At 39.5% G+C, this 27,803-nt stretch overlaps 1 protein-coding gene across 5 annotated transcripts; it reads left to right on the forward strand.

Annotated features, from left to right (window-relative positions):
* Positions 1-611: 611 nt before the first annotated feature.
* LOC131301280 (pre-mRNA-processing protein 40C) lies at positions 612-27,249 on the forward strand. 5 transcript variants are annotated; one of them, XM_058327471.1, is made up of 17 exons: positions 612-893; positions 1,364-1,602; positions 1,697-1,843; positions 3,260-3,493; positions 3,990-4,641; positions 4,721-4,884; positions 6,131-6,168; positions 6,448-6,526; positions 9,444-9,914; positions 11,104-11,187; positions 14,023-14,163; positions 14,291-14,397; positions 22,818-22,941; positions 23,187-23,330; positions 23,841-23,987; positions 26,013-26,135; positions 26,670-27,249. In XM_058327471.1, exons 2-17 carry the CDS (start codon positions 1,372-1,374, stop codon positions 27,009-27,011), a joined length of 3,228 nt encoding a protein of 1,075 aa, XP_058183454.1. In that variant the 5' UTR covers positions 612-893; positions 1,364-1,371; the 3' UTR covers positions 27,012-27,249. The 5 variants fall into 5 exon arrangements, with proteins under 5 accessions (XP_058183454.1, XP_058183453.1, XP_058183452.1 ...); XM_058327470.1 differs by having other exon boundaries at positions 612-864; XM_058327469.1 differs by having other exon boundaries at positions 612-841.
* Positions 27,250-27,803: the final 554 nt, after the last annotated feature.

The following is a 27,803-nucleotide window of genomic DNA, read 5'->3' on the forward strand; positions in this document are numbered from 1 at the left end:
TGATCGGGTACAATGAGGTGTTTTTTGGGTGTCCCCGAAACTGCCCAAATATTTATTTATTATTTATATAAAATAAATATCTCATGATTCGGTTCGGTTAATTCACGATTTCATAATAAAAATTACCTCGAGTCACGGTTTTCTAATTTTTCAATCCGTGTTCGGACCATTAATCCACGTACAAAATTCAAAAAGTACAGATCGATTCGGTCTGGACCGATTTCACGGTTCACCGATTGTTTTTTAGCAGCCTACAATAAATAGACCACAGGTGCAGATTCAGTTCCAAGCCAAGTAAACTTCGACCAAAATTTGACTCTGTCTAATTTTTGCTATGTGAAAAAGTGAAAATTACGTTCTAATATTAGTTACAGTTTTAAACTTACAGTAGCTTCTACCTTCTTTCTATTAGAAAATGGATTAGAGAATAGATACTAGAGGATGGACACACGCTATTTATGTGCAAATCAAATTTTTACGATATTTATAAAAGATTGATCAAACAATCAAGTGAGAAGCAGTTTTAACAATAAAATGAGAAGCAATTTTACAAAAATGTCGTCAACTTGCACACGGTTCGTGTGTGCCCGCCGCTAATATTAATATATTTCTCCCGAAGGAAAATAGCGAGCGGGACTGATGGCCATGGCCTCCTTCTAGGGTTCCAAAAATAGACAGTTCAATTCGCCTGTTTACGAAGTCCAAAGTTTTAATTCTGCAAAGAGATTGCATAGTTTCTCTCTCTCTCGATTATCCTGAGGAACTCGAAAGCTCTGATTTTGCAAAGATATAGGTCACTTGCCCTGTTTCGTTGCCAAAGGGATTACCCTCATCTGTCCAGGTTCTGTTTCTGTAGCTTGCCGGGTATACATTGCATTTTGAATCGATATTCTGTACGTAGTCTTATATCGCCCTTTCTCTCTCGTTGATTTCATTCTGGGAGAGACGTCTTGTTGGTTACATTTTTCAGAATATTGGTTTACATCACTTACGCACCTAACTGTTTTTGAAAACAAAATCACTAACCGTTTTGCACATGGAGCTGAAATAGCTGTGGAGGATATGGAACTTAGAGTTTTGTAGTTAGAACTTAGAATTGATTTATATTCCGGGACGATCATATATAGCATGTTTTGAATTCCGTCAGACAGATCGAGTTTACCAAAAAGTGTTTTTGAAAAGTGTTTCTGAAAACAACTATCAATCTGGAAACATTTTTGAGGAAGCTGAATTGTGATATACTTAAGTAGACGATAGCGGTTAGATTGTGTAGGAGTCATTCTGAATATTTTTCATATGGTTAGATTGTGTAGAGGAGTCGTTTTGAATATTTTTCATATATGGGCACATTTTTCATTTGCAGATCAATTGATGGCTTCACCAGCTTGGTTTCCGCAGGAAATGCAGACTTCGGCATCTCAATCCTCTGTTCCCGCATCTGGTTCGTCAACGCCAACTGCTGCAACTGGTCCACTTGTGGGTGCACGTACTTCAACTTCGAATGGTGGAACTGGCCCCGCATCCTCCCCATCGTTCTCGTATAATGTGTTTCCGAATGTTGGCACCGGTTCAGGGAGCTCACAGTTGTTGTCATCCTCTCCCGTTAGTAATTCTTCCCCCTTCTTTGTGCAGTAGTCTATTTGGGGATTATTTTCCGGGAGATTTTAATTAGTTCAAAGGCTTGGTTCGATTGCAGGTTATAGAGTCTAATACATCCAGTTCTTCTGCATTCATCCAACCCCCGATTCCTGGCATGTCTGGGAACAACGGTCCTTCTTTTTCATACAACATCCCAAACGGTGTGGTCGGAACTCCCGGGAGCCAGCAATCACAGTTGAGCACAGTAAGGGTCACAATTTTTACAAAAGCGATATTATTGTCAGGTAAACTGTGAGTACCATCTGCTGTGGAACAGCAGTATACAATCACGGTGGCGGTGGTGTCTTTTTACGGACCCACTTGAATTGACCGTGATACTTTTTGGCACAGCTTACGTAGATGTGTCTTAAAATGCACACGTGATATACGACATGATATGCAAATCTCGGTACGTGAAGCGACCCATAGAATATAGGAGCATTTGAATTAATCACCCCAATCGGACATTTGAGTTGAAAGTTATGGTCAAAATACTACAGGCTGCGCCTAGGCACTCCGAATTCGGGATTGACTCCAACTCTTGATTTTTCCTACCAAATGGGATTGCTTTAGACTTCCTCAACGGGTTCCGTATATCAAAGGGTTCTCACTTTCATTTTTCTATCATCTTTGCGGCAACATTGTAAGACCTTCCAACTTGCACGTTTACGCATCTACCGATCTCCAAGGCCTGCAAACACCACAAAACACTAAAACACATCAAGTAACAATGTAAACGGACCAACAAACCGTAGGTTAGAAGGATTAAATGGGTGCTTTTCAGCACCTATCAACATATATGTTCGTTTGTAGGAAAGCCTTCAGATTTTTAGTTGAGCATAGGCTGGCCTGGCGTAAGCCGCGCTGAAACTTATCGAATCTGATGATATTTATGCCTGCGTCCGTTTGTTTCTAAGAATCTTTCTATCATTTTATTGATTAAACATTGTTCAATCCATTGCGAAAAAATATTTCATTTTCTTTTTATTGCACATATATTTTACCTTTCTTTAAACATGTTGAAAAATAAACTGTCCATACTGCAATAGGATTTGCGAGTTAGAAAAATATAGGAGTGATACTCAGTTTGTATCTTCATTCAACAACTTAATCTTATAGCTTCTTCTCACAATTAATGGCGGGATGCATTTTGCAGGAGAAAGCATGTAGATCCTTCACCACAGTTTAGGACCTAGAGTCATGTACTTTAGCAACTCATGTGGTTCATTGTACCCACTCACAGACGTGAATTGATATACATGACCTTTGGTTCAATACGTTTTCTATAAGATATAAAGTCAAAGGACTCAAATAAAGCTACAGTGTCATACTGGTTCTTCAGGTGAGAGTATAACAATGTTGAGGACTTGAGGGGTCCTCTTTGTTGAAAAAGAACGAACTTTTGAGAATTGAGACTAGTTCATGCTCATGATAGAGTGCTAATTTACTACCCAAAAATGTACAAGGTAGGAGCAATATGGAATGGAGGGAGTATAAGTCATATTCTGTTGGGGGTTTATGGTTTATTGGTTTATACGCAATGTTTTTGAGAGTTTTTGTATTATATTCTCCCTGGATTATTTTTTACATGTTTGTGATCTTTTCTTTTGTCAATTGGCAGCCAGTTGCTCAAGGGAGGAAGAATGTTCCACCTGATGCAGCATCCTTACAACCTCCTGTTCCTGGGCAGCCTGCAGGCCCTAATTCATTCTTAGCCGGGACGAATGCACAAATTATGCTACCTCCAGCTCCCTCGTCTGTTGCCTCAAAAGGAGCCTCAACAAATTCTATGAGCTTTTCTTTCAATGGGAGTCCTAGGCCAATGCAAAGCACTCCGCCCACAGAATCTGTACATGTACTTATCTTATTTGAACTAAAGTTTTGCACAGAGTTTGTGAGCATGTACAACAATGAGTCCAAGTGTAGTTTTTTATCAAGGTTTTGATATAAGATGTTATCTTGAATGACATGTCTTTACATTTAAAAAAGAGAGGAGGTGCGGGTTTCAAATCTTAGTAGGGAACTTTGCTATGGTTCAGTATCGAATCAAATGTTGGAAATCTTAGTACAGTTTTTCTGGAATTTCTTCAAATATATACTGAAAATGTTATAACAATGGTACGGACCTTAAAACGGGTTCTTACAGAAGGCATAAAACTTGGTTTGAACAAAAGTTTTGAAATGACACAGGTGGTGACCAATTGAAGGTATATTTAATCATTCTCTGTAAAAGAATTGATGCTCTGATCTGATAACTAGTGGAAGTTATGTACAATTGCAATGCTAATAGATAACTTTAAGTTGACCATACCTTAACTTATAGGCATTTCTATTTCCTTCACTAATGGCAGAATTCGTCAGTTGATATTATGCTTGAAACTGGTACTTTTCCATCCGCACCATCTGTCTCTCAGTCCTTTGCACAACCTTCTCATGCCACATCAAGTTCTACGACGGCTGTGTCTTCATCTCATAATTTGAGTCCGGCAACTTTACGAATACCCACGGCCCCGTCATTTCATGTGCCTCCAGGAACTTCTGGAACTCCTGGAACAACTGCCCCCCCTGGAATATCTTCTTCTGCACCATTGCCATCGAATCTGACTGTTCCGCCTCCAGCCATGGATTCTTCCTCTTCTGCACTCCTAAGACCTATTATACCAGGTACTCCGTTTCCATCAAATCCAGCCATGCAGCATCAAGCATATACTCCCTATCCGTCTGTACCATCTGTTGGTGCTCCCTCTCATGGACCCTGGTTGCCACCCCCACAGTTGAGTGGCTTCCCAAGACTGCCATTCCTACCGTACCCTGCTACTTTTTCTGGTCACTTTCCGTTGCCACCGCGTGGAATGTCTCTTCCTTCTGTTCCGCTGCCTGATGCCCAACCTCCTGGTGTCACTTCTTTGGGAACTCATGGTGGAATCCCCAGGATATCTGCGGCTTCTGGCCCTCAGTTGACAGCTGGCTTAGGGATGCAGCAAGAATCACCTCCAGCAATCGGTATGCTTGAAATACATCTGAGGATTGTAATATATTAAAATCTCCATAACTTTTTATTCAGTTAGCAATACATCTGCAGATAATGGTCAGAATGTCATTGATGTTGGCAACAAGGATGGAGCTGCGGTTGGTGAACAAGTTGATGCTTGGACAGCCCACAAGACTGAAACAGGAATTGTGTACTACTACAACGCTTTGACGGGAGAATCTACTTATGTGAAACCTGAAGGTTTTAATGGAGAGGTATGAGTATTATTCAAGTATTGGTTCATTTTGTATGATAAAAATGTAATTATGGTTTTGTTGCTATTCAACAAGATAATTTTGCAACTCCAAATTCCGGGCAGATAATAGTGCCTTCTATTTTATACCTTGGAGTTATGGACAACTGTGTCTACTTTCTAAAAGAATAATTGGAATGCTATTTTGAAGACTTGAGGAAATTGATACTTATTTGAAAATAGAATGCACTTGCTGAAAATTCTATCAACATTGGTGGATCAATCATATATTTGGAGTACAGGTGCTATTTGAGCCTGCAGATTATCATATAATGCCGTCTAGAACTCCAGTATGTGCTTGTATCATTGAGTCTTATTGCTTAATGAAGGCCCATCTTTAGGCAATTATGAAGCTGATCAGTGAATGAATAACCAACTGGGACTAGCCCGGCTGGTCACCCTTGTACACCCCCAGCTGCCGGTTGGGGGTTCCATTGGTGCCAAAGGCAATCCCATTACAGGGCTCTTTCTTGAGTTGATTATTTCTCCCCCACTGGGTCGGTATTGTTGTTCTTGGGCTGGTTGTTGGATTTTCTTACGCAATTGATTGTCTGGTACTGCAGTTTGATGTAATTTTCACAGTATATATGAATAATCTCCTTCAAAATTTACCCGAAATAGCTGAACTCGGGGGATTTTTCTGAGTATTTAATGTAGAAAGAACAAGGGCAAAGTCCACTTTCACCCCCTGTGGTTTGGGTCATGTGTGGCTACACTCCCTCAGGTTCAATTTGGTGCGTCTGCACACTTTCACAAAGCACAGGGGTGTATCTGCGCCAAATTGAACTTGAGGGGGTCTAGCCGCACATGGCCCAAACCACAAGAGGTGATTGCCCAAAGAACAATTCTCCATGTTTTAGTGACAACTAGCTTGTGATTTGTATGAAGTGATGGCTTGTGGTGATGAGGTGGCAGATTCTGCAGCGAGATGGTGGTCTGTAAATACTTAAATGCTCCACTCATAGTTTTTTTTGGGAATCTATATTTATACAGGTGGTCTCTTAATAAAGGAAAATAAAATCGTTAAGCCTGTCCGTCCCTGAAAACTGAAACGATGACTCAAATTGTTAAATTTTTACTCTAGTGCTTAGTCTATGTTGTATCTCTACACTTGCTATCTGTCACGTGTGTCTGAGTAAGTGCCTCATTGAAATGTTGCCGCAATACTTGATTAATAACTTATCTATTGTGTTTTGTTTTGATTGCAGCCCGACAAAGTAACTGCTCAGCCAACTCCAGTTTCATGGTGAGTTATCTGTACTTCTTTAGGGAGATTGTTTGTCAGTGTGGATTGTTTGCAGTTGAAAGAGAATAATTAGTCCTTAATCCTCGTGGGATATTGATTTTGTGCTGTAATATTTGTACTAATTCTTCATTTTGACTCGTGTGAATTCGTGCTCTCTCTTTGTACTTTTAAGTTTGTTAATAATTTTATGTCCTATTCTAAAGTTTGTTATCTTGAAATGTTTTAAGATGTAAAAATTTCTTTCTGATGTCTTTATGTTTGATGTTGCTGTCATGTTAGGGATAAGTTAGCAGGTACCGATTGGGCGTTGGTCACCACAAATGATGGCAAAAGATATTATCACAATGTTAAAACCAAGGTATGCTAAATCTCTTTATTCATTGCTGTTATTCCTGCTGCTTCTTTTCATCTATTTATGAGTTTAATTGTTTGATATTGTTGACTTGTTTTTGATTTGATGAAACATACTTGGATGTCAGTTGCCTTGTGAAGGTAGTTGTTCTTGTAAGTTGCAAAATTTTATTTCAGACAATGAACAAAAGCTTCAGAGAGAAATATCTGAACCACTCGCCCCATCGCAAATTTGTATAGTTCCAAAGAACTCGCCTCATACATATCCATAGTGAATATTGTACATCACAGACCAATCATAAGGAAAAGAATCTTCCACTTTTCTCATCCTATTGAGAACATGCCCAACATGTATGCAGCTCTATATCTTGCAAGACTTCTTCTCTATCTCCTTTACGGATTAATGACACAAGATAAATGCACCATTACTATCTCGTACTATACACGTTAGTAACCTATATCAATTCATTCCTTCACATTTATCACGCATGCTTGCATTCACTTCTTGTTCAGCCTTTATTTTCTGGACTTTCTAAATGTGTGAAGTACCAGTGTCCATGGGACATATTTTGGACTTGCTTCATTGGACACACTGAATTAAGGAACCCTGCAAGAGACTCATTTTTTGAATAAGATGCTCCATTAGCTTGAAAAAGGAATATATGTAAGCTGTGTACTTGTGTTCTCTTGTCCTTGAAGTTTTGAACATGAGAATTAGACATCTGACGCTTAGATGTGGAAACATACCCACACCCGTCATCAGATCTGCGTCCATGCAGCATAGCGTACAAGTCTAAAAAAGGTTGCTGGTAAATTTAGCACACCTCTCCTTGCCACAACACTATTGCATTTGCTTGTGCCTAATTTATATTAATTAGTGTCAGAATAATCACTTGAACTAGGACAAAGCCGGAATATTGAAATACTTACCTTTTTACATTTCGTCTCAACTTTGAAAGACAACACCATATCAAGACCATTACTAAGACCAATAGACCACCACTTACGGCCCATTACCTGCAATTATAGAAGCTGTCCTTTTGTTTTGGGATTTACCTGTTACCCTTGATATTACACATGAGATTTACTTGAGCATAGTAGTTTGAAATACAATTAAGAAAAATACAATGGGGAAGTAAAAGGGACTTAACTTATGACCATTTTCGCTTTCTTCATGCCGGAAAATTGCAACTAAGTTGCTCGAGCCTAGAGTTGTTAAGTTAAAGCGACCAAGACACATGTTTCCATCCTAACCAACTGATGGTATCCATATCCTTTATTTGTTATTTCGATTGTGCTAAGCGTTGGTAATAAATTACTGGAAGGGTCTCTTCGGCAATGTTTACTAGCTCATATTAGTTAATGGAGAAATATGTGAAAAGATCAGGTAAAGATCTTCCAATTAGGGTTGATAAACAAACCAAGCTACCCGAGTTTGAGCTCTTGTTCTTTCATTAAAAGCTTGTTCAAGATTGGTTTGTCCCCCAAACAAAACGAACTTGAACATTTTTTGAAGCTCGTTAAATTTTCAAACCAAGCTCGAACAAGCTACTACTCATATTGTTTTGCTCATAATGTACTCAAAATTCGAACTACTCAAGATCGGCTCGATTACAGCTCGTCTGAAGTTGTTTTTCTCATAACAAGCTAAGCTCGAACTTGTTTTGAAGCTCGTCTCGTAACTGCTCAGCTCGTGCGGCTCTTTTATCACCCCTGTTTTGTAACTAAATCACCTTGTAGAAGATGTGTTATTTTATTGTTTTTTGTATTTTATGCCCTTACTCTGCTGGAACTTGTGGAAAGGAAAGGAAAGGAAAAGAGAGGGGAAATGTGAAGAAAGTGGATTCTTTTCTCGTGTTTAGTTGTACAAAGAAAATGAAAAGAAAGCATAAGGAAAATAAATTTCTCTTGTTTGGCTCCAAACAGAGCCTAATAAAGCAATCAGAAACAATCACTCCAACTTATATACTTTTTCGAGGTAACTTCTTGGACAGTATGAATTTCAGATTTGTATCCTCTTATTACTGGTCCACAACTTCCTCCTTACTGTTGGTGGAGTTAATAAAATTTGAAACTCTTACGTTAGAGTGGTCCTACAACTGGGTTGCCAATAATCTCACGATCAAAATTCAATAATTCACCCAAAATATGGTTTTACCAGTTGCAGAAAGTCAAGAAGTCAAGGTTTCTGGTCCTCTGGATAATATGTCTGTTTACTAGGCCTGATTCCGTGGTCATCATTTCTGCTAATTGCTATATCAGTGAGTGTTCTCAAACCATCTCTTGAGGTAAATAATCAGGATTATTGGATAGATCCATTAATTTATAAATACAATTCATATCCATATATCTTGTGAGATGTTGCCACTTTTTGAGAAATTTATTTTGCCATCCTGCACTCATTTTTTGGTTGGAACTGCCTAGACTTAACGTCAAGTTGCAATGTCATCACTTTTTTAGCTGCCATTATACGGGGTGACTGAAAATGCCTAAGTGGCCTTCCTGGTAGGCTATTAGCTCAACAACATTTTGGCTGTAACATTTAGCAAAGAAATCATCATTAACCAAACAAGTGGTCTCTTTTGTGGATTCATGGGCTATTAGTTCGACAAACCACAAATTTGAAAGCTGACATTGGAACATGATGGTTAGTCTTGGGATCTCTCTGGTACAATCAGAAACCGAGGGACTAATGTGCAGTGGCGGAAGGGGTGCTAAATGTATTTAACCCCACCTGTAGTCCAACTTGATAAGTTGTTGTAACAGAATATGAGGTTCAAGTTGATTCCTGTTTCTATCTTTGGTTAGAAATGTTTGATCCAATGGGACAATGATTGTCTGGATTGTTACTCTTGGCTTTGTTACAGATCTTTATTGATACTATTGTTAGCCCTCATACTCTTTCTTCATTTTTTCTTGATCAGTTGAGCAGTTGGCAGATTCCGTCTGAGGTAACAGAGTTGAGAAGGAAGCAGGACGGTGATACTTTAAAAGAAGAATCAATGTCAGTGCCAAATACCAATGTATTGACAGAAATGGGATCTGCTCCTGTTAGTTTGAGTGCTCCTGCTCTTAATACAGGTGGTCGTGATTCCACAGCTCTTAGAGTTTCAGGCGTGCCGGGATCGTCATCTGCACTTGATCTGATAAAAAAGAAGTTGCAAGACTCGGGAGCACCTGCTACTTCGTCACCTATTCCAACTTTTTCAGGACCAGTTGCATCAGAATCGAATGCTTCAAGAGTAGTTGACACTACAGTTAAGGGCCCACAAAATGAGAAGAGCAAAGATAAGCTCAATGATGCCAACGGTGATGGTAACATGTCTGACTCCTCTTCTGATTCTGAGGATGTGGATAGCGGACCCACCAAGGAGGAGTGTATCATCCAATTCAAGGTATCTATTAAAAAAACATGATTTGTCCCTAGGAAAAGGATCAGATTTATTAAGTCCTATTATATTTAGTTATGCTACTTTTGAAAAGATGTATTTTGTGCGGGTATCTATGTTTTAAAGGATTTTTTTTGAACGGCTATGTTTTAAAGGATTTTTTTTGAACGGCTATGTTTTAAAGGATTACCTGCAAAATATTTTTATATGAATATTATACAGCAATAGAACTTGCTGCGGAAGTTGGTCTTACTTGATCCCTCACTTGGAACTTCTATTGATTTTGTTAGGTATAATTTTTCCTAGAGTAGATGCAGCTAAATTCAAAGTTTTAGTAAAAACCAGGAGGTAAACGAATTCTCTGTTCTTAGCAGAAATTTATCCAAAGTTAGTTGATGTTCTTCTCCAATTGATGGAGCAGGTCAGCTGGTACATATGATGGCTCACTCTTATAGCATCCCTTGTGTCTTTATGCGACAAAGGAGAATCACTAAAGTTTTCTTAAGGCAACCCACTTTCATCGAACTGTTGAAAGTTCAAACTTCTAGCTCATAGGGGGTGTATGACCCTGTGTCGAGCTGGTGTGCTATTTTACATACTGAATGAAGTGTTAGTTGTTGGACCTCATTTACTGCAATTTTTTTCTGAGTTTCTGTGTTGGCACAGAAGATACAGGCAACCCTACTTAGTCAACGCCACTAGTTGGTTCAAGATGTTGCAACTTGAGTGAGGAATTGACTAGTAAACCCAGAAAAAAGGCAGTTGATTTGATTGGGTCAGGTCTTATTTATAGCTGTACGTGTAGTCTGATTCATCTATTTGCTAGTTAAATGATGATCAATGAGAAGGATTAAAAGTTATCATGTTAGCAATGAATAAGATTATAAGAATGCGAAAGTCGTGATCATGGATCAATCCACCATCTTAAGTATCACAACCCATGATAATTGCAACAACATAGCCCATCTACTCACCAACCATTGGGGGTATGGGTGGGGAGGATTGGAGACATACATAACCTTTGGCAATATATGCACTAAGTGGCTGCTCTATGAATACCACTGAAACAATAATAATTGCAAGTTAGAAACAAATATGAATCACGTCTATTTTTTTTAAGATATGGATTGCCTCGTTAGAGATGTTAATGTCTATTGGTTTTAAGGTACTAAGTTGCTATATGTTGATGTTGTAGGAGATGCTTAAGGAACGTGGAGTGGCGCCATTCTCGAAATGGGATAAGGAACTACCGAAGATAGTTTTCGATCCACGCTTCAAGGTTTGTAGATTCTAAAGATATTACATTACTTTGTTCGGGCTTTAGCATCCTTTCTACAACAGGAACATCATGAAACAGGTTTGTTAGTCTCATGTTTCATCTTACCTGTGAGGAGGTGCACTTGTTTATGTTTCTCTTTGCTGTCATTGATTTAACAGTTGCAGACTGAGTTTATGCAAGTTCTCATGTTTCGTGTTTTTTTTTTTTTTGTATATTTGGAAGTATAGATTGCTTCATAGAACGCAAGATTAGCTATGTTGATAGTAGATAACTGTGCTGCTTTGGCACTTCATTTTGTATTATTTGTTTTTACCTTGTCCGGCTTCAACCCTGCTTATATAGCCCAATTATAACTTACATAGTCTATAATGAACTCCTGTTTCGTGGGACACCAGTTCCAAACTCTACCATTCCAAGTGCTTTATGAATTATACCTGTTGGAAACTTGGTATTATTCAAAAAGTTAGCATTTTGAAACTGCCGTTTGTACGCCTGTGAAGTCGAAATACCATGTTATTAGCCTGACTGGTTTCTACTTTCTCCTTCAAAGGAAAAGGTGCAGGGTTTGAGTCTAGGTTTGGACATGACTGCATGCGTTTTCCTCATGAACGAGCGTTTGCAGGAATTTGTCTGGAGAAAAGCCACAATAATTTATTGTAAAGTAATTCTTCCCCACACACTCCCTCCCTTCTTTTTGTAGATGTCAAATTGTCCAAATTGGTGCTGAGTGGGAATGAACAAGTGCATGGTTTTTGGGCCTGTTGAAAGGAACGGTTCAAGGTTTGCCTTAGTTAAAGGAAGTGTTTATTACATTCAGACTAACATTTTTGGTTTGCAAAACATATGCCTTGCGACTCCCTTTCCTCGTGATTGGCTTCTTAGTTACTCCTTTATTTGTAAGTGATCTCCTGGTCTAGCTGTACCTTGGGGCTTTGGGCACTATTCAAGCAAAGAAAAAAAATAAAAAAACCATAGGGAAGAGAGTGCCTACTTTTCTTTGTGTTTCAGGAAAGCTTAATTTTTATTTTATTTATGGTTGGGGCTTCCACATGGATTTAACTTTTGTTGGTGGAGAAATAGAATTGTTAACCATGTTCTCTCCTGTGAAGTTTGTGTTTCAAGGCCAATTATTACGTCCTTGGCTGCTGGATGTTTCTCTGTCTCTATGTTGTGCGGACTCAACTGGGGTTGTCAAGCTCTCGGACGAGTGTCAGACTAGTTTGATTCAGAAGTTCAAGTGTTGATATGATACCTTTTATCCTCTAGGGTAATTGGTGTTCACAAGAAGCCAAAATACTTTGATGAATAATACATGAGCTTTTTGGGTAGTTATGCAGTGAGCTTGAATGTGTTTGCTGGATGGATGTCCTACTAAACGTGTCATATAGATATCTCATACCTTTAGTCATATGTTTGAGTGTGCAAGAGGGGTATTTCATGCATTTGGTCGAGTCCTTATGATCTAGTTCGATTACACTTATAGTTAAAGTGATGCATTAAAGAGCAACTCGCATTTTTGGAATAGTTTCATCTTGGATGAAAGACATCATTGCTTCCTCCTGGAAACCTTTCTAGTTAGTTACAGCATTACTCATACCCTATAGAACTTCTTGCCCTAGGGGTTGGATGAAGGGAGAATGCTTGGTGCCTGCGATAAGAGTTTAGGAGCCTACATATTACGCAAGTTCCTAATTGATGCCCTGTGATTATATCCAATTACCTGGGGATATTACTTTATCCCTCCTGGTCTAGAGTTGAATTTGTTAGAGGAATGGCGGCATTTGGGAGAAGTTCCTTGCAGATGAACATCAATTAAACTGAATTGGGCAATTATTACTTTTGTGATAGATGCATATTTCGTAATGCCTTCCCTTTGTTGGTGATTAATCTGTTCTAATAGATAAAAGGAGAGCACCAGTTTGGTGTCTTCCATTTTTGAAGCCCCGTCACAAAAGTGATTTCCATAATTGCCCCTCTAAAAGTCAAGTATTTATGACTATTTTTAACTTACCATTAAATAATTGTTATGGGCAAAATAATAATCAATTTAAAACCACCTATCACAACCACCACCCCACTATTCCCACCCACCCTAAAAATGTGCACACACATAGCGTGTGCCCGCCTTCTAGTCACTATTAAAGCATCTAACACAAAATCAATTGGCAACGAGTGGAGAAGCTGCCGATGCTCATATTCTAGTTGGAGGTTATAATTAACCATTTTGGACCAAAATCTAACACTCCCCTACACATGCGACCCCTGACTCACACGTGGAGAGGTAAAGTTCCATAATGTAGGGATCACAACGAACAAGATGCGCTTAAGGCACAAACAACAGTGCAATCAATCAAGTCTGTCCAAAAGCCTTCAAAAGCCTTGCACAAATACCATGTTAAAACATCCAACTCAAAACCAAGCAATCAGTAGAGAGGCCGCCCAGCTCATTTACTAGTTTTGGAGGTTAATTAACCAATTGGGACAAGCTCTAACAATCACAACCTCCATGCCCTTTTCTCCTGATATCTCTCCTGATGCTACTGTGGTGCATTCATGTTGCAGCATTCAGGATTAGAAACTGAAGCTGGGGTTCTTTTTCGTTGTACTGCAGTTAATACTTTGATAGAGGCCGTTACCTATCTTATCACCCTTATAAGTAATGGGATTTTGAACCTCTGATACCGTTATTTACCTGTGTTACGGCCCAATTTTCTATCCGATCGGCTGTTATAGACCGTATCACCGATAATGTTATGTTTCTTGATACTGCGATTAAAACCCTGGTATGCAGTTAATTGGTTCTTATTTTGTACATGATGGTTTTTTATGTTGCAGGCTATTCCAGGTTATAGTGCTCGGAGAGCCTTGTTTGATCATTATGTTCGTACACGGGCTGATGAAGAGCGCAAGGAAAAAAGAGCAGCTCAGAAGGCTGCAATGGAGGGGTTCAAGCAGTTATTAGAAGAAGCAAAAGAGGTTTTGTGCATGTTATTTTGATTGTGTTGTCATTAGGTCCTGATAGAATTCTATTAGCAAAGTATCTTTCTGGCTTTTGAATGGTGGTTGGACTAGAGATTGCTTTCTAATCAATTTTGTTTTTCAGGATATTGATCACAACTCTGATTATCAAACATTCAAAAAGAAATGGGGCCACGACCTGCGGTTTGAGGCCTTAGAACGAAAGGAGCGCGAAAGTTTACTCAATGAAAGGTATAACCAAGGAATGCTTGGAACTTGGACGAGACATTGGTTTTGTATGTGATTGTTTCGTAGTTAGATTTCGAGTACACATGCTGAGGGCATTGCCGAGTATATCTTCTTTGCCTTCCATCACCTAATTAGTCAATCAGCATAGTGGGGCCTTGTGTCATGGTCCAAGCATTTTAACTTATTACAACAGTGTAGCGCTCTTTGTAGATAGTGCACTTGGTGAGCTGACTGATAATTACTGCCAAGAGTTCAGAGGTTCGTCAAAACCTTAAAAAAATAGGATACGGCCATGGGCTAGACTCATCATCCTTGCATTATTTAGCATTGTTTATATATAACGGATACTGTAAAGTTTAGATGATGGAATAGAAACTCAAAACTAGGGTTTATTTCTCATTACGTTATACTTGTACAAATGTAAAAAGTAATTACACATTAGACCCTTATCTCTCCTAATCTACTAACATAAGAGATGTAAACTACAACTAATCACATATAAACCCATAACTTAACACTCCCCTTCAAGTTGGTGCGAAGATATCAATCAAACCCAACTTGAACATAATGGGGTGGAAACTCTTGCGACCAAGCCCTTTTGTGAATATGTTAGCCAGTTGATCTTCAGATCTCACAAAAGGCATATATATCAAACCCGCGCTCAGCTTCTCCTTGATGAAGTGCTTGTCAATCTCTATATGCTTCATTCTATTATGTTGAACAAGATTATGAGCAATGTTGATGGCAGCTTTATTGTCACAGTAGAGTTTCATAGGACCATTATCAATAATTCCCAAATCACATAACACGGTTTGGAGCCACAAGTGCTCACAAACGCCATGAGCCATAGCTCTGTACTCAGCTTCTGCACTAGACCTAACGACCATTGATTACTTCTTACTTCGCCAAGTAACCAAATTTCTCCCAATGAAAATACAATAGCCAGAAGTAGAGCGTCTATCATCCACAGAACCAGCCTAGTCAGCATCAGTAAATGTCTCCAATCGCAGCTGACCATGATTAGAGAACAGAATTCCCTTTCCTGGAGCTGATTTGAGGTACCTTAAGATACGATAAACTGCATCCAGATGCGAAGCATGAGGGTCATGCATAAACTGACTAACAACGCTCACTGCATAAGTAACATCTTGTCGAGTGTGAGCTAAGTATATCAGTCGACCCACAAGTCGCTAATATTTCTCCTTGTCAGTGCACTCCCCCACATTGCCACTAAGATGGTGATTCGCCTCAATAGGAGAATTTGCAGGTCTACAGCCCAACATACCTATTTCTTCCAAAAGATCAATTATATACTTCCGTTGGGAGATAAAAATACCTCTATCAGACCTTGCCACTTCCATTCCAAGAAAGTATCTTAGTGATCCCAAATCCTTAATCTCGAATTCTTGAGCCAGACTAGATTTGAGATTAAGAATTTCATTTACATCATTGCTTGTCATTATTATATCATCAACATACACAATAAAGACAACAATCTTACCAGCACCTCCCTTGATGAACATAGTATGATCTGCATGGCTCTGTTTGTATCCAAACCCCAACATAACCTTGGAAAATCTGCCAAACCACGCTCTAGGTGATTGCTTTAGCCCATATAGGGCCTTCTTCAATCTACACACCGTCCCTTCAGCCTCAAAGGAAGAGAAACCTGGTGGTACGTCCATATACACCTCTTCTTCTAACTCACCATGGAGGAATGCATTTTTCACATCAAACTGGTGAAGGAGCCAATTCAAATTGGCAGCACAAGAAAGCAGAGCTCGCACAGAGTTCATCTTTGCTACTGGTGCAAACGTCTCCTCATAGTCAATACCATAGGTTTGAGTAAAACCCTTGGCAACAAGTCTCGCCTTGTATCTCTCAACTGTATCATCAGCATTTTGCTTAACAGTGAAAACCCACTTGCATCCTACTGATTTCTTTCCTCCTGGAAGTGGTACTAGCTCCCAAGTGCCATTCTTTTTCAAAGCTGTCATCTTTTCTACTATAGCTCTTTTCCCCTTAGATATTATGAATGCATCCTGCCAATTCTGTGAAATACATATAGAAGAAAGAGACGAAATAAAGGCATGGTACGAAGGAGATAAATGATCATAAGAGACAAATTGAGAGATAGGATGTTGAGTACATGACCTAACACTTTTCCGAAGAGCAATAGGAAGATTATCAGACTCAATAAAGGGAGGTTCAATAGGTAACACTTTTCCGAAGAGCAAGAGGAAGATTATCAGACTCAATAAAGGGAGGTTCAATAGGAGAAGATTCATTATCAGGTAAGTCAGCTGAGGAATCCTGAACTGGAGCCGGGGATTGTAATTGACAAGGTGGTATTGCACATGAGGACCTTCCTTTCTTCTGTCTAATGTAGGTCTTTAAGTTAGACCTTTTCAGCCGTTGTGGTAGTTCCTCAATATTGTCACTAATGTCATGAGTTGCTCTTCCAGCAAATATTGGTTCCTCTCTAAATTGTTTCCTCTCCCCCTCATCATGATTATAAAAAGAGGTTAACATTTCTTCCTCCCTCATCTCTTCCTGCCGATGCTCCCCCTGAAGAGATAGAGTGGAGGGAGAGTAAAAGGACACTGTTTCCCAAAAAGTAACATCCATAGAGACATAAAACTTTCTAGGGTGAGGATCATAACAGTTATAGACCTTCTGGGTAGGAGCGTACCCAATAAAGACACTTGTGGGCTTTAGGACCTAATTTGCCCCCAGATGGATGAGGGACATGAACAAAATACACACAACCAAACACCCGAGGTGGGAGACTGGTGACACAAGAACTGTGAGGAAGACACTCAATAGGAGTTTTGAACTGGAGAACACTAGATGGCATACGGTTGATAAGATAAGTAGCAGTCAAAATTGCCTCTCTCCAAAAAAACATGGGAACATTCATGGTAAATAAAAGAGAGCGAGCTACCTCAGCAAGATGACGATTCTTGCGTTCAGCAACTCCATTTTGTTGTGGAGTGTCAGCACAAGTCGTCTGATAAAGAATGTCATTTTCTTTTAGGAATGCCCTAAAATTTCTATCTATATACTCAGTCTCATTATCACTCCGGAGAATTTTAATATTCGTATCAAATTGAGTGCGTACCATGGCATAAAAAGATTTAAAACAAGAAAAGACGTTACTTTTTGACTTAAGTAAATACAACCATGTAACCCGAGAATAACAGTCAATAAAAGTGACAAACCACCGAAAACCTTTAAGAGAGGTAACAGGGGAAGGACCCAAACATCAGAATGGATAACTGTAAAAGGAGACGCACTCCGTTTATTAATAGGTGCATAAGATGAATGTTTATGTTTTTCAAGCTCACAGGCTTCACAAAAAAAATTAACTCCTAGGACAATGCTTTATTAAATGAGGAAAAAGTTTCTCTAAAATTCCAGAGGGATGACCCAATCATCGGTGCCACTGATGTAACATAGTAAGAGCTGCACCCATATCTGCTCGCAGAGCAAGACCACATGACATGGGTGGACGAGGTGCAGACATCAAAAAATAAAGGCCACCATGTGATTTACCACTGCCAATCACCTTCCCCGTATCCAGTTCCTGAAAGACACAATGAGTAGGAAAAAAGGTCACAGAACAATTTGCAGAACGAGTAAGGCTACTAACAGACATAAGATTAGTGGCAAAGTTGGGAATATGTAAAACTGAAGAGAGAGAAGTAGAGGGAGAATAGCGAACGGAACCCTTCCATGAGATAGCAGAGAATGACACATCTGCTATTCGGACCTTATCCTTTCCAGAACAAGTAGAGTAAGAATCAAATACAGAGGAACACCCAGTCATATGATCTGAGGCACCAAAATCTATAATCCAAGGAATAGTAGAAGAGGCAGTAAATGCACTAGCCGGGATACCTGTGTGAGCAAAATAGGAAGTAGGAGCTGCTGTGGAAGAGTGAGATATAGTAGATGGAGAATCAGCCTGAGCCATAAGGTGCCTGAGAGTTTGTATCTCCCCCTAAGAGAGACCACCAACATGATCAGATGACGCTTGAATCCCAAAACTGAATCTAGAATCAGGCAAGATGCCAACTGTAGACTCCGAAACATGGGCCTGGGCCCGAGGATGCATCGGACCACGACCATGGCCCCCGCGGCCACCCCCGCGGCCACGAGATGGCTTGCCATGTAGCTTCCAACAAAAATCTCTGGTATGACCAGTGTTGTGGCAATAATCACACTGGAGTGATGCACGATCAGGAGGTTCGCTGCTAGTACCAGATTGGGACTTGCCACCCTGGACTGGAGAATAGGCCCACTATCAGAACCAAAAAGACCCTGAGGAGTAGCAACCAGAGCAGAACGATCAGAAATAGGAGGGTGCAACATAGCACCCCTCCTACTCTCCTTCTGCTGAAAAATAGAATAGGCCTCTCCCAAGGATGAAAACGGAACACAACCCAACACCTGCACTCTAATCGGATCAAGCTCCAGATCCAGACCAACAAGAAAGTCATAAACACGCTCTTTCTCCAGTCTTTTTAGCCAATTAGCAGCATCCACAACACAAACAGCCTGAAAACCCTGATAATAATCAAATTCTCCCCAAGCTTCACTCAAGTCAACAAAATATACAGCAACAGAACGATGATTTTGCTCCAATGTACGGAGCCTCTTCCTCAACTCAAAACACTGTGCATCATTACCTTGCTGAGAATAGGTCTGGACTGCAGTAGTCCAAATCTGATGTGGAGTATCAAGCAGCAGGAAAGTATGACGAATATCAGCTCTCATAGAGTTAAACAACCAGGTCATGACTAACAATTTTCGAGATTTAAACTTCTTGAGTTCGACCGCCTTAACAGGTGGAGTAATAGGGCCCTCAATGAACTATGACATCCTTTTGGCCTCAATAGCCAAAGTAAAAGTATGAGACCAAATCAAATAGTTGGTATAATCCAACTTAATATGACAAATGATGTAGAATAAGACAAAGAGGGTTTCGGAAAAACTTGATTATTCTGACCCAAACTCAAACCAGTGTAAAAAACTCTTACCCAAGTCAAATGAGAATAACTAGATCTGATCCAACTCCAAAAAACACGAAATAAATAACTGCAAGTGTGGAGCGATGTCAGAACTGGTTGGGATTCACAGTACGGCGTCGGAACTGACTGGGGTAAAGTCCCGGAGGTCGGGCGAAGGCTGACAATTGTCCGGCAAGACTGTCGGAAGCCAGTAAAGGTTCTGGCGAGGCTGTTGGAGGTCAGAAATGGCTTGATTGATCTGAAAAACAGAACGGAATGAAAGATCCAGCTCCGAACTGTCTTGGAAAAATCAGAACGGAAAGTGGGTCAAGATCTGCAGCAGGGATCAGTGATTTGCAACTGGGTCTTCAAACAAACGAAAGGACCTGTTGATCGACAAGCAATATCTTTTGATCAATGTGGATCAACGCTGATAGATCGTCAAGGATCAACAAGTCGTCTACTGAAGTTGCCCAGGTTGAAAAGCTTTGATACCATGTAAAGTGTAGATGATGGAATAGAAACTCAAAACTAGGGTTTATTTCTCAATACGTTATACTTATGCAAATGTAAAAAGTAATTACACATTAGACCCTTATCACTCCTAATCTACTAACATAAGAGATGTAAACTACAACTAATCACATATAAACCCATAACTTAACAGATACAACATCCATTTTTTTAGCTACAAATAACAACGTACAACCTAAATGAGAACTAAATAGGTCCATACAAAAATGATTGTTAAGGGAAGAGGGAGAGAAATCTAGGGAAAGGGAGACAACCCTGAAATACAAAAGGGGAGAGAGAATACTAGTCAACTTACGTTCTGTTGTTTCTTCAATTGCGAGGCTCGTTTATTCGACTGAGATGGATCCTTTGCTGACAATTCCCCTTTGTTTGGCTGCCATTTGTGTCTTCAACATACCCACACCTTTTTGTTTTAACAGCAATCAACACATAGGAATACTTTTTTCGTTTGTGTTATAATTGATGTGTACAACCGACTTCCACTAAATACTTCTAAAGCCTGTGTATCTTTTTGAATGCAAAAATAGGGGGGGTTTAGGCAAAAATATGTTTTACTTGGTTGACGTACTCTGTATCTGTATTGGATACCTAGCGTCTACTCTTATGGCACAGTGTTTAAAGTACCATGCTTCATAGGGATCTATATGTTGGGAAAGGCGTTGGGCAAGCTTTTCCAGTGACACATTGCTTTGCCTAGTTGAATCATTAACTAATTTTGATAAGAGACGAGCAACTGTTGCTAGACGAGTCCTCTGGATTCTGGACTATCCATAGTAGGCAGAGGAAATTGATTGATAAATGGTTCTGTTAACTATTTTAACTGGACATCTGTGCTGACTTGCACCGACAATAGCCTAATTCTGAACAACTGAGTTTAGACAAAATAAAGTGGAGAACATGGCCGGTTGTTGTTTTGGTGTTTCTGAATGATGCTAGGTCGATCAAAGCTCGAGGAGTTGTTTGCTCCTATTTTGGTTCCGTTGCTTCTATGGCATCTTTTCACCTGGCTCCGATTTCATGGGATTTTATTACTTCCAGAAGTTAGAATGATAGTGGGGTGGATGCATTGGTTTCTTGTTGGCTATTCTTGATGATTTTGTCCTTTAGGCCTAATTTAGTGACAAATGGTGTGATCTGTTCACTCTCCAGGACATTTTAGTGCCATTCTTATTTTGAATTTGTTTGATAACCCAATTTTTTTTTTTAATTTCATTCTCTGTCGATAGTAGATTCTGTAAAGCGATTGTGCTTCGTAAAACGTTAGATTTTTTTATGTGCACTTTGGCTCGTAGTAGTCTCATGAGTCATGACTAAAAACTTTTTTCCTACAATTTGCCCTTAGTGGTTCTATTTTGTGCAGGGCGAATGAGAAATCCTCGATAACTTGTTTTATATTGCCCTTTGGCTTTGACTTTAGAGCACCGAGTATTCCTTTTGGCATCCAAATGTTGGGTGGTTGCAGCTTGTGTATCGCAATTGCTTTTGGTTGATTTTGGGGCTTGGGTTGCAATAAGAAGACGGATGCCTTGTGGAATTGTGCTCTTTTCTCTATTTTGCTGGTTAGTTTGGTTGGAGTGCAATGGGAGGAGTATCGTCAATAAATTGGTGTTGAATCTTTAAGCCAGAGTTATTTGTCATCTTTTGGCCTTCGGTCTCTAATTTTAAGATCCCTAACTTTTTAATTCTAGAATTTGGAGGGTGGTTTGTGATTTGTATGCCAGAGATTTTGTTTGCTTCAGTATTTTCTGTGGTGAATTTCTTATCCTCCCAAGATTTAATTCCCTTTAGGAGTTAATTCTAGACCTTTCATTTCGCTATATGTTATGGGTGAGCATCGTGTCGAGTCCTATCGTGCGATCTCATGTTCGTGTCAGAATTTTCTCAACCCTAACCCGACCTGTTTAGCTTTTCGTGTTATCGTGTCGAGTCATATTCGTGTTCCATGTCAGAAATAGCCAAACCTAACACGCTAACTTCGTGTCTGGTTCATGTTGTGTTATCGTGTCCTTTCATAACTTCCCACCTTGCGTCGTGTCATGTCATCTCGTGTTCGTATTAGAATTCTCTAAACCCTAACCAAACCTATTTAGCTTTTCGTGTTATCGTGTCGTGTCATATTTGTGTTTCGTGTCAGAAATAGTTGGCCCTAACACACTAACTTGGTGCGGGTTCGTGTCGTGTTACGGTGTCGTGTCGGAAATTCCCACCCCTACTGAATGTATGTAGGGATCTATACATATTCGTATACAAATGGATTCCTCTCAATGACCATATTTCAAGGTAGATCTTTCTGTGGGTTAATGGTTAGTTGATTTTCTTGCAAGGTTGGAAACATAAGTTTAGTTTCAATCATTTGTTGTGTGTGGAGTTTCAGCTACCCATGGTGTTTGTATACTTGTCTTAATTCACAAATTATAGAAATCGTTTATTGTCTGTCACTGGCTTGTGAGTTTGTTTGAAGGTATTACGTTTGCGAATTGCAATGTTGTTGTCTGTTTGCAGTCCTTGGGACCATTGTAGGCTTAGAAGGTAACCTCTTTTTTGATATTGATTCCCTTAATTTTTTCCTGATGATATATAAAACTCCAAAAAGTTTGGGAGGTTGCATTTTCCATATAGGCCCTGGTACAGTGGCGTGTAGGATAAATTGGACCTGATCATGTTTTACCCTATTTGACTTATTTTTAAAGGGAAATTAATTGCTTTTGATTTGCGTTGGGGCAATATGCTTCAAGTTGTAATCTTCTTGTCCAGATACTGATATTCACCCTTTGAGTCTTTGAACTCTCATATCCGTTTGGATTTGTATGGTAACTTTTTTCTTTCTTCCACGCTATATTTTCTATTTTTTAACCAGTTATATGCTCCCACTTGCAGGATATTTCCTCTGAAGAGGGTTGCTGAAGAAAAGGCAAGAGCTATACGTGCAGCTGCTGCATCGAGTTTTAAATGCATGCTTCAGGAGAAAGCAGATATCACGACAAGTTCTCGTTGGTCTAAGGTTGGTGCATCTGTTGAAGTACTCTTGCCTGTTGGGAGATGTGGTTTGATTTGCATTTCCAGTTGAATGTCAAAGTAAGGAAGGTGGTTATTTTTGCGGTTTTTGTTTTTATCACCTTGCCAAATGCATGTAGAAGTTTGGGCTGCTTTGGTCTCTAAAACCTTTATACAAATCGTTAACCGCTATTTTTACTCCATTTTAAAAAATATATATATATTGAAGTTCATAACTCTTGGTTTTGATAGGTGAAGGATAGTCTAAGGAATGACCCCAGATACAAATCTGTTAAGCACGAGGATAGAGAGATTATGTTTAATGAATATATATCTGAACTAAAGTTTTCTGAAGAGGAAGCAGAACGAGCAGCCAGGGCCAAACAGGAGGAGCAGGTAACAAACCACTTCCCTTCTGCTCTTTGCATCACCACTCGTTTCTGTTCTTTTTTGTGTGTGTGGTTATCATTGGTGGTTGAATGTAATGATGATGCTTTAGGCCGAGGTGTGTTGTCATTAATGCATTCAACTCGGAGTGTAAGGGTTTCTTTGGGATAATAACCAACTCTCAGGTTCTGGCTCAATTTCTTTTCTAGCTTTGCAAGAAGTTGGTTCCCCTCTCTTTCTCCCTCCATGTGCATATTCTGTCTTCTGTTCTGTCTTTTCCCCCAAACTCCTTAAATGTTTTGCTCCTGAGTTTTCTGTGCATGTTGTATCTGTAATCCCTTTTCTCAGCTGTCACTATGATTGTCTGTTTTCCAATATGCAGACCACTTATTGGCTTCTTCAATATTTTCTTGAGATGACAAGCATTAAATTTTGGTGATTGAATGAAATATTAAATTACAATGTTTAGGCACACTTTTGTGTCGGGAAATTGAAGTTTACTTGCATACTTACACTCAGGAGAAGCTGAAGGAAAGAGAGCGAGCATTGCGGAAGCGGAAAGAAAGGGAAGAACAAGAGGTGGAGAGGGTGCGATCCAAAGCTAGAAGGAAAGAAGCTGTTGAGACTTATCAAGCTTTACTTGTTGAAACAATTAAAGACCCACAGGTAGTATCTGATGACCTGTCTTCTTAGAAACTGTCTTGTGATCTGTCTTGCTGGAATTTGTAGTAATTTTGTAGCTGATGTTCGAGTATTATATGTGGATATGCTTTAGCTAGTCATGGCTGTCTAGTAGGGAGTTCACAATAATTCTTAGATGCAGGATTGTCTGGTGCCTTTACCTGATACGAGGCCCTTTTTGTTGATGAGACTCACGCGTGGTTTATGCTGTCATATAGTATCGGTTAATATTGGATGCTTCCAGTTGAGGACCGCGTGGTGACTGTTACAAGTAACAACCTTGGATACGTGCTAAGCAGAAATTTAGTGATCTTGTGTGTGGGTTCAGTTACTATTATAATCTTAAATGTGCTCCATGAGTTCATTGTTCACTGGTAGCTTGGAAAAGCTGGACCAGAGTGTAATTACGTTATTAGTCTCTGGAGTATGTTAGTCTCTGGAATATGTTTTGGAACATGCTCAAGCTGTACACCAAGAAAGTTGAACTAATGGCAAGGTGTTTATGAAATTCGAAGGTGCATCCATCTGAATGCTTGCAGGATTTCAGATTGGATACTATGAGGTGAAAAGGTGGTACCCAAGTGATGCCACATCTGAATGCTTGTAGGATTTCAGACAGGATAACATGAGGTGAAACAGGGTACCCAAGTGATGCCGCATCTGGAATGGTAAAACATGTAAGATAGGCTTTGGATGCCTAAAGCAAAGTCTATAAACCAAGATCCTGAATAAGCTTTCTGATCAACAGATAACTGTCCATGGTAGTGATGGTATATTGGTAATTGCAGAATTTATTGGACTTGGGTTCTATTGTAGATCTATGGATCTTTTTTTGCGTGGATAAGTAATAAACTTTATTGTAGATCTATGGATCTTATTCCGGGTGAAGTAATTACATTGATATGAGTTTTATTATGTGTATAGTATTCGTTGTAGTCAATAGAGTAAAATTTCAGTTTTTGAAAAAAGTCCTAGCTGGAGAGGGATTATAAGTCAAATTATAGTTGTCTCGAATATCTACCAAATACCTTATTTTCTAAATTTGTACCCTAATCCTCGAAGAAGTAGGATATTCTTTGCCCATAAGTTGATGCGTAATCTCGTTAAATCATTTGAGTTGGTTTATGAGAATCTGTGTTGTGATGACGTTTCCTAAATCATTTGTAGTTAGTTCTCTTCTCTTATTTTTAAACCTCTGGTACTCTATATTATATTGCCATACAACTATGAAATTGTATTGAAACCAGTACTTTTTTGATAAGGAATAAATTTGTTGAAAAAGCATCAAGGGGATGCCGCCCATGTACCATTGAACATGTACCATTGAAATCAGTACAGAACCGTGGCATCTAGTTTGGGCTTGCTACTTGCAGGAGTGTGATCCCCTACTTGTCAACATCCTGCATTCTTAAAATTTACTTTCGTGATACTAAGATTACTATCCTGACAGAGAGTAGACTGAATACCAAGTTGCAACCCTTGCCTATGGATTGTGAAGCAACTATGGACGATGTTGCGACCTTGAAGGAAGATGTTGTGCCATTAAGGTACGATGCTGCGGAGTTAAGAAGTAACATGCAAACCAACGCTACTATGGAGGAGTTAAAGCATCAATAGAGGTTGGCTGCTGTCCTATGCAAAAAAACCCAAAAAAGAAAGAGTGTTCCGGGGTTTGGTGCCTCAAGTACTGTTCTTCACTTGCAAAGCCTCAACCAATTATTGTCCTTAATGTGACCCAAGAAGAAAACTTGAATCTCAAATTTATAACAATTGGAAGAAGATGACCAAAAGAGAGACAAAGCAAATCGGACCACAATAATGTAGGGCATAGGCCAACAATGGTTTTTGTCTATCGATTGATCTTATCTTCTTGTGCCCGTATTCAGTTGCTTTTCATTTGTACAAGTTGTCAGTTGTTGCATCATTGTTATTTGATCACGGCATCTTCTGTTTCAATAGGTTGTGGAATTTGGTTGCCCGTGTAGTAATTTTCTTTTTCTTATAAACTAGGCATCTTGGACGGAATCAAAGCCTAAGCTGGAGAAGGATCCTCAAGGACGAGCAGCAAATCCTTATTTAGATCAATCTGACTTGGAAAAGCTTTTCAGGGAACATGTGAAGATGTTGCTTGAGGTAATGGTACTTCTCTTACATTTTCCGTTTCTATACTACGTCAAAATAGTGTTCTTCTCTTGGAAACCAGTCTACCCATTGAGCACCCTAGAGGAACATGCATAACATACCTAAACTGACATCCTTAGTCTAACAGACGCTAATGACAAAAAAAAACTGACTGCTATAAATCAAATACATGTATGCCAGCTGCAATCATCATCGTGTGATGTTAGAAGATGGTAAGCACGGCTGGAGATTACAAAGGAACATCAATATTGTGACCACCCTTGACATAAGCATTTGTTTTGGTTTAAGGTCATTAATTTGGGTTCATACCTCCTGAACCCAATGCTCTGTCCCCTCCAAAAGTCTACTTCTTTTGTCCCGTTACATCTCATTGGCCACACAGAGATGAACATCTGTCATAAACTTGGGACAAATCACGTTTTGTTCTATGAATTGGTCACTTAAGTTTAAAATCAACAGCATGAACAGTTCAATTCATGGGCTCTGTTAGAGATGAGTTGACTAACTCATTTGTTTTTGTTTCAGAGGTGTGTATATGAGTTCAGGGCTCTCTTATCTGATGTGATAACTCCAGAAGTAGCCGCTCAAGACACAGAAGATGCTAAAACAGCTACTACTTCTTGGTCAACAGCTAAACGTCTTCTTAAGGCCGATCCTAGGTATGCAAAGATGCCAAGGAAAGAGAGGGAATCTTTATGGCAGCGGCATGTTGAGGAGATGCAGCGGAGGCAAAAAAAGTTAGCAGTAGATCAAGAGGGAGGAGGACGAGGAGGAGGAGGGGGAGGAGGAGGGGGAGGCGAGAAGAAGTATGCAGAAACAAGTAGAAGATCGGCCGATTACGGGAAATATCGGGGTACTCATGACTGAAGAATTAGTCTTAATTGTTTTTTCTTCCCAGTTCTTTTCTTAGGAACATAAAGAATTTTTCAGACCTTAGCAGGAGAGCTCATCATTTGTTTGCTCTGAACCTCTGTGGCTCTGTTAGAACTGTATGATAATTATGCAATTAGGTTGATAGTTACAAACTTATTCAGTATAGTGAATATGTTTCGTTGTTTTTGTACCAAGTTCAGGTGAATGCAAATCGAGCTTAGCCTTCTTTTTATGGACCAGGATACCCTCATGTGATTGTTCCTTTTGTGATTTCTAACTTGAGGTCAGTGAATGCCAACATGTAGTTGCAGGAGCAGGGTCAATGAAATTGTATTCATGAACTGGTTGTACTACACAGTCTACACCAAGTATATAATTTGCCTTTTTGTTTTCCAATTTAGTTCCTAATGTCTTATTTTTCGGTTTCTTGAGTCTAGACAAACTAGAAAAGTGGGAAACTGTGACTATAAGCTAAAATTCCTTCCCCCCGCCACCCACCCCCCCCCCCCCCCCCCCCAACCAAATAAATAAATAAATTTAGTTCACATTGTTTCACTGACGGAAAATTTATGAATGTGGGGAGAGGAAGATAAAAGAGTGACACTATTAGTTATGGGTCAGGTTCTTTCCTTTTTGACGGTAAGGTTTTAGGTTTCATTCAATATAAACCAAAGTGATATCAAAGTATACTAATAATTTCACATACAGACGCTATGGCTGAGTTCGTTTTGGGCTTTTTAAATCGGGTTTCGGGTAAAAAGCCCATAACCCGTATTCGGTCCCAAA

The sequence above is a fragment of the Rhododendron vialii genome, chromosome 9a (assembly GCF_030253575.1).
Source record: "Rhododendron vialii isolate Sample 1 chromosome 9a, ASM3025357v1".
NCBI classification, from domain to species: domain Eukaryota; kingdom Viridiplantae; phylum Streptophyta; class Magnoliopsida; order Ericales; family Ericaceae; genus Rhododendron; species Rhododendron vialii.

Coding starts and splice junctions, on each gene's coding strand:
- LOC131301280 (XM_058327471.1), top strand. CDS start 1,372: ATGGCTTCACCAGCTTGGTTTCCGCAGGAAATGCAGACTTCGGCATCT. Junction 14,398..22,817: donor GAAAGTTTACTCAATGAAAG/GTATAACCAAGG, acceptor TCCCACTTGCAG/GATATTTCCTCTGAAGAGGG. Junction 23,331..23,840: donor GGGCCAAACAGGAGGAGCAG/GTAACAAACCAC, acceptor ACTTACACTCAG/GAGAAGCTGAAGGAAAGAGA.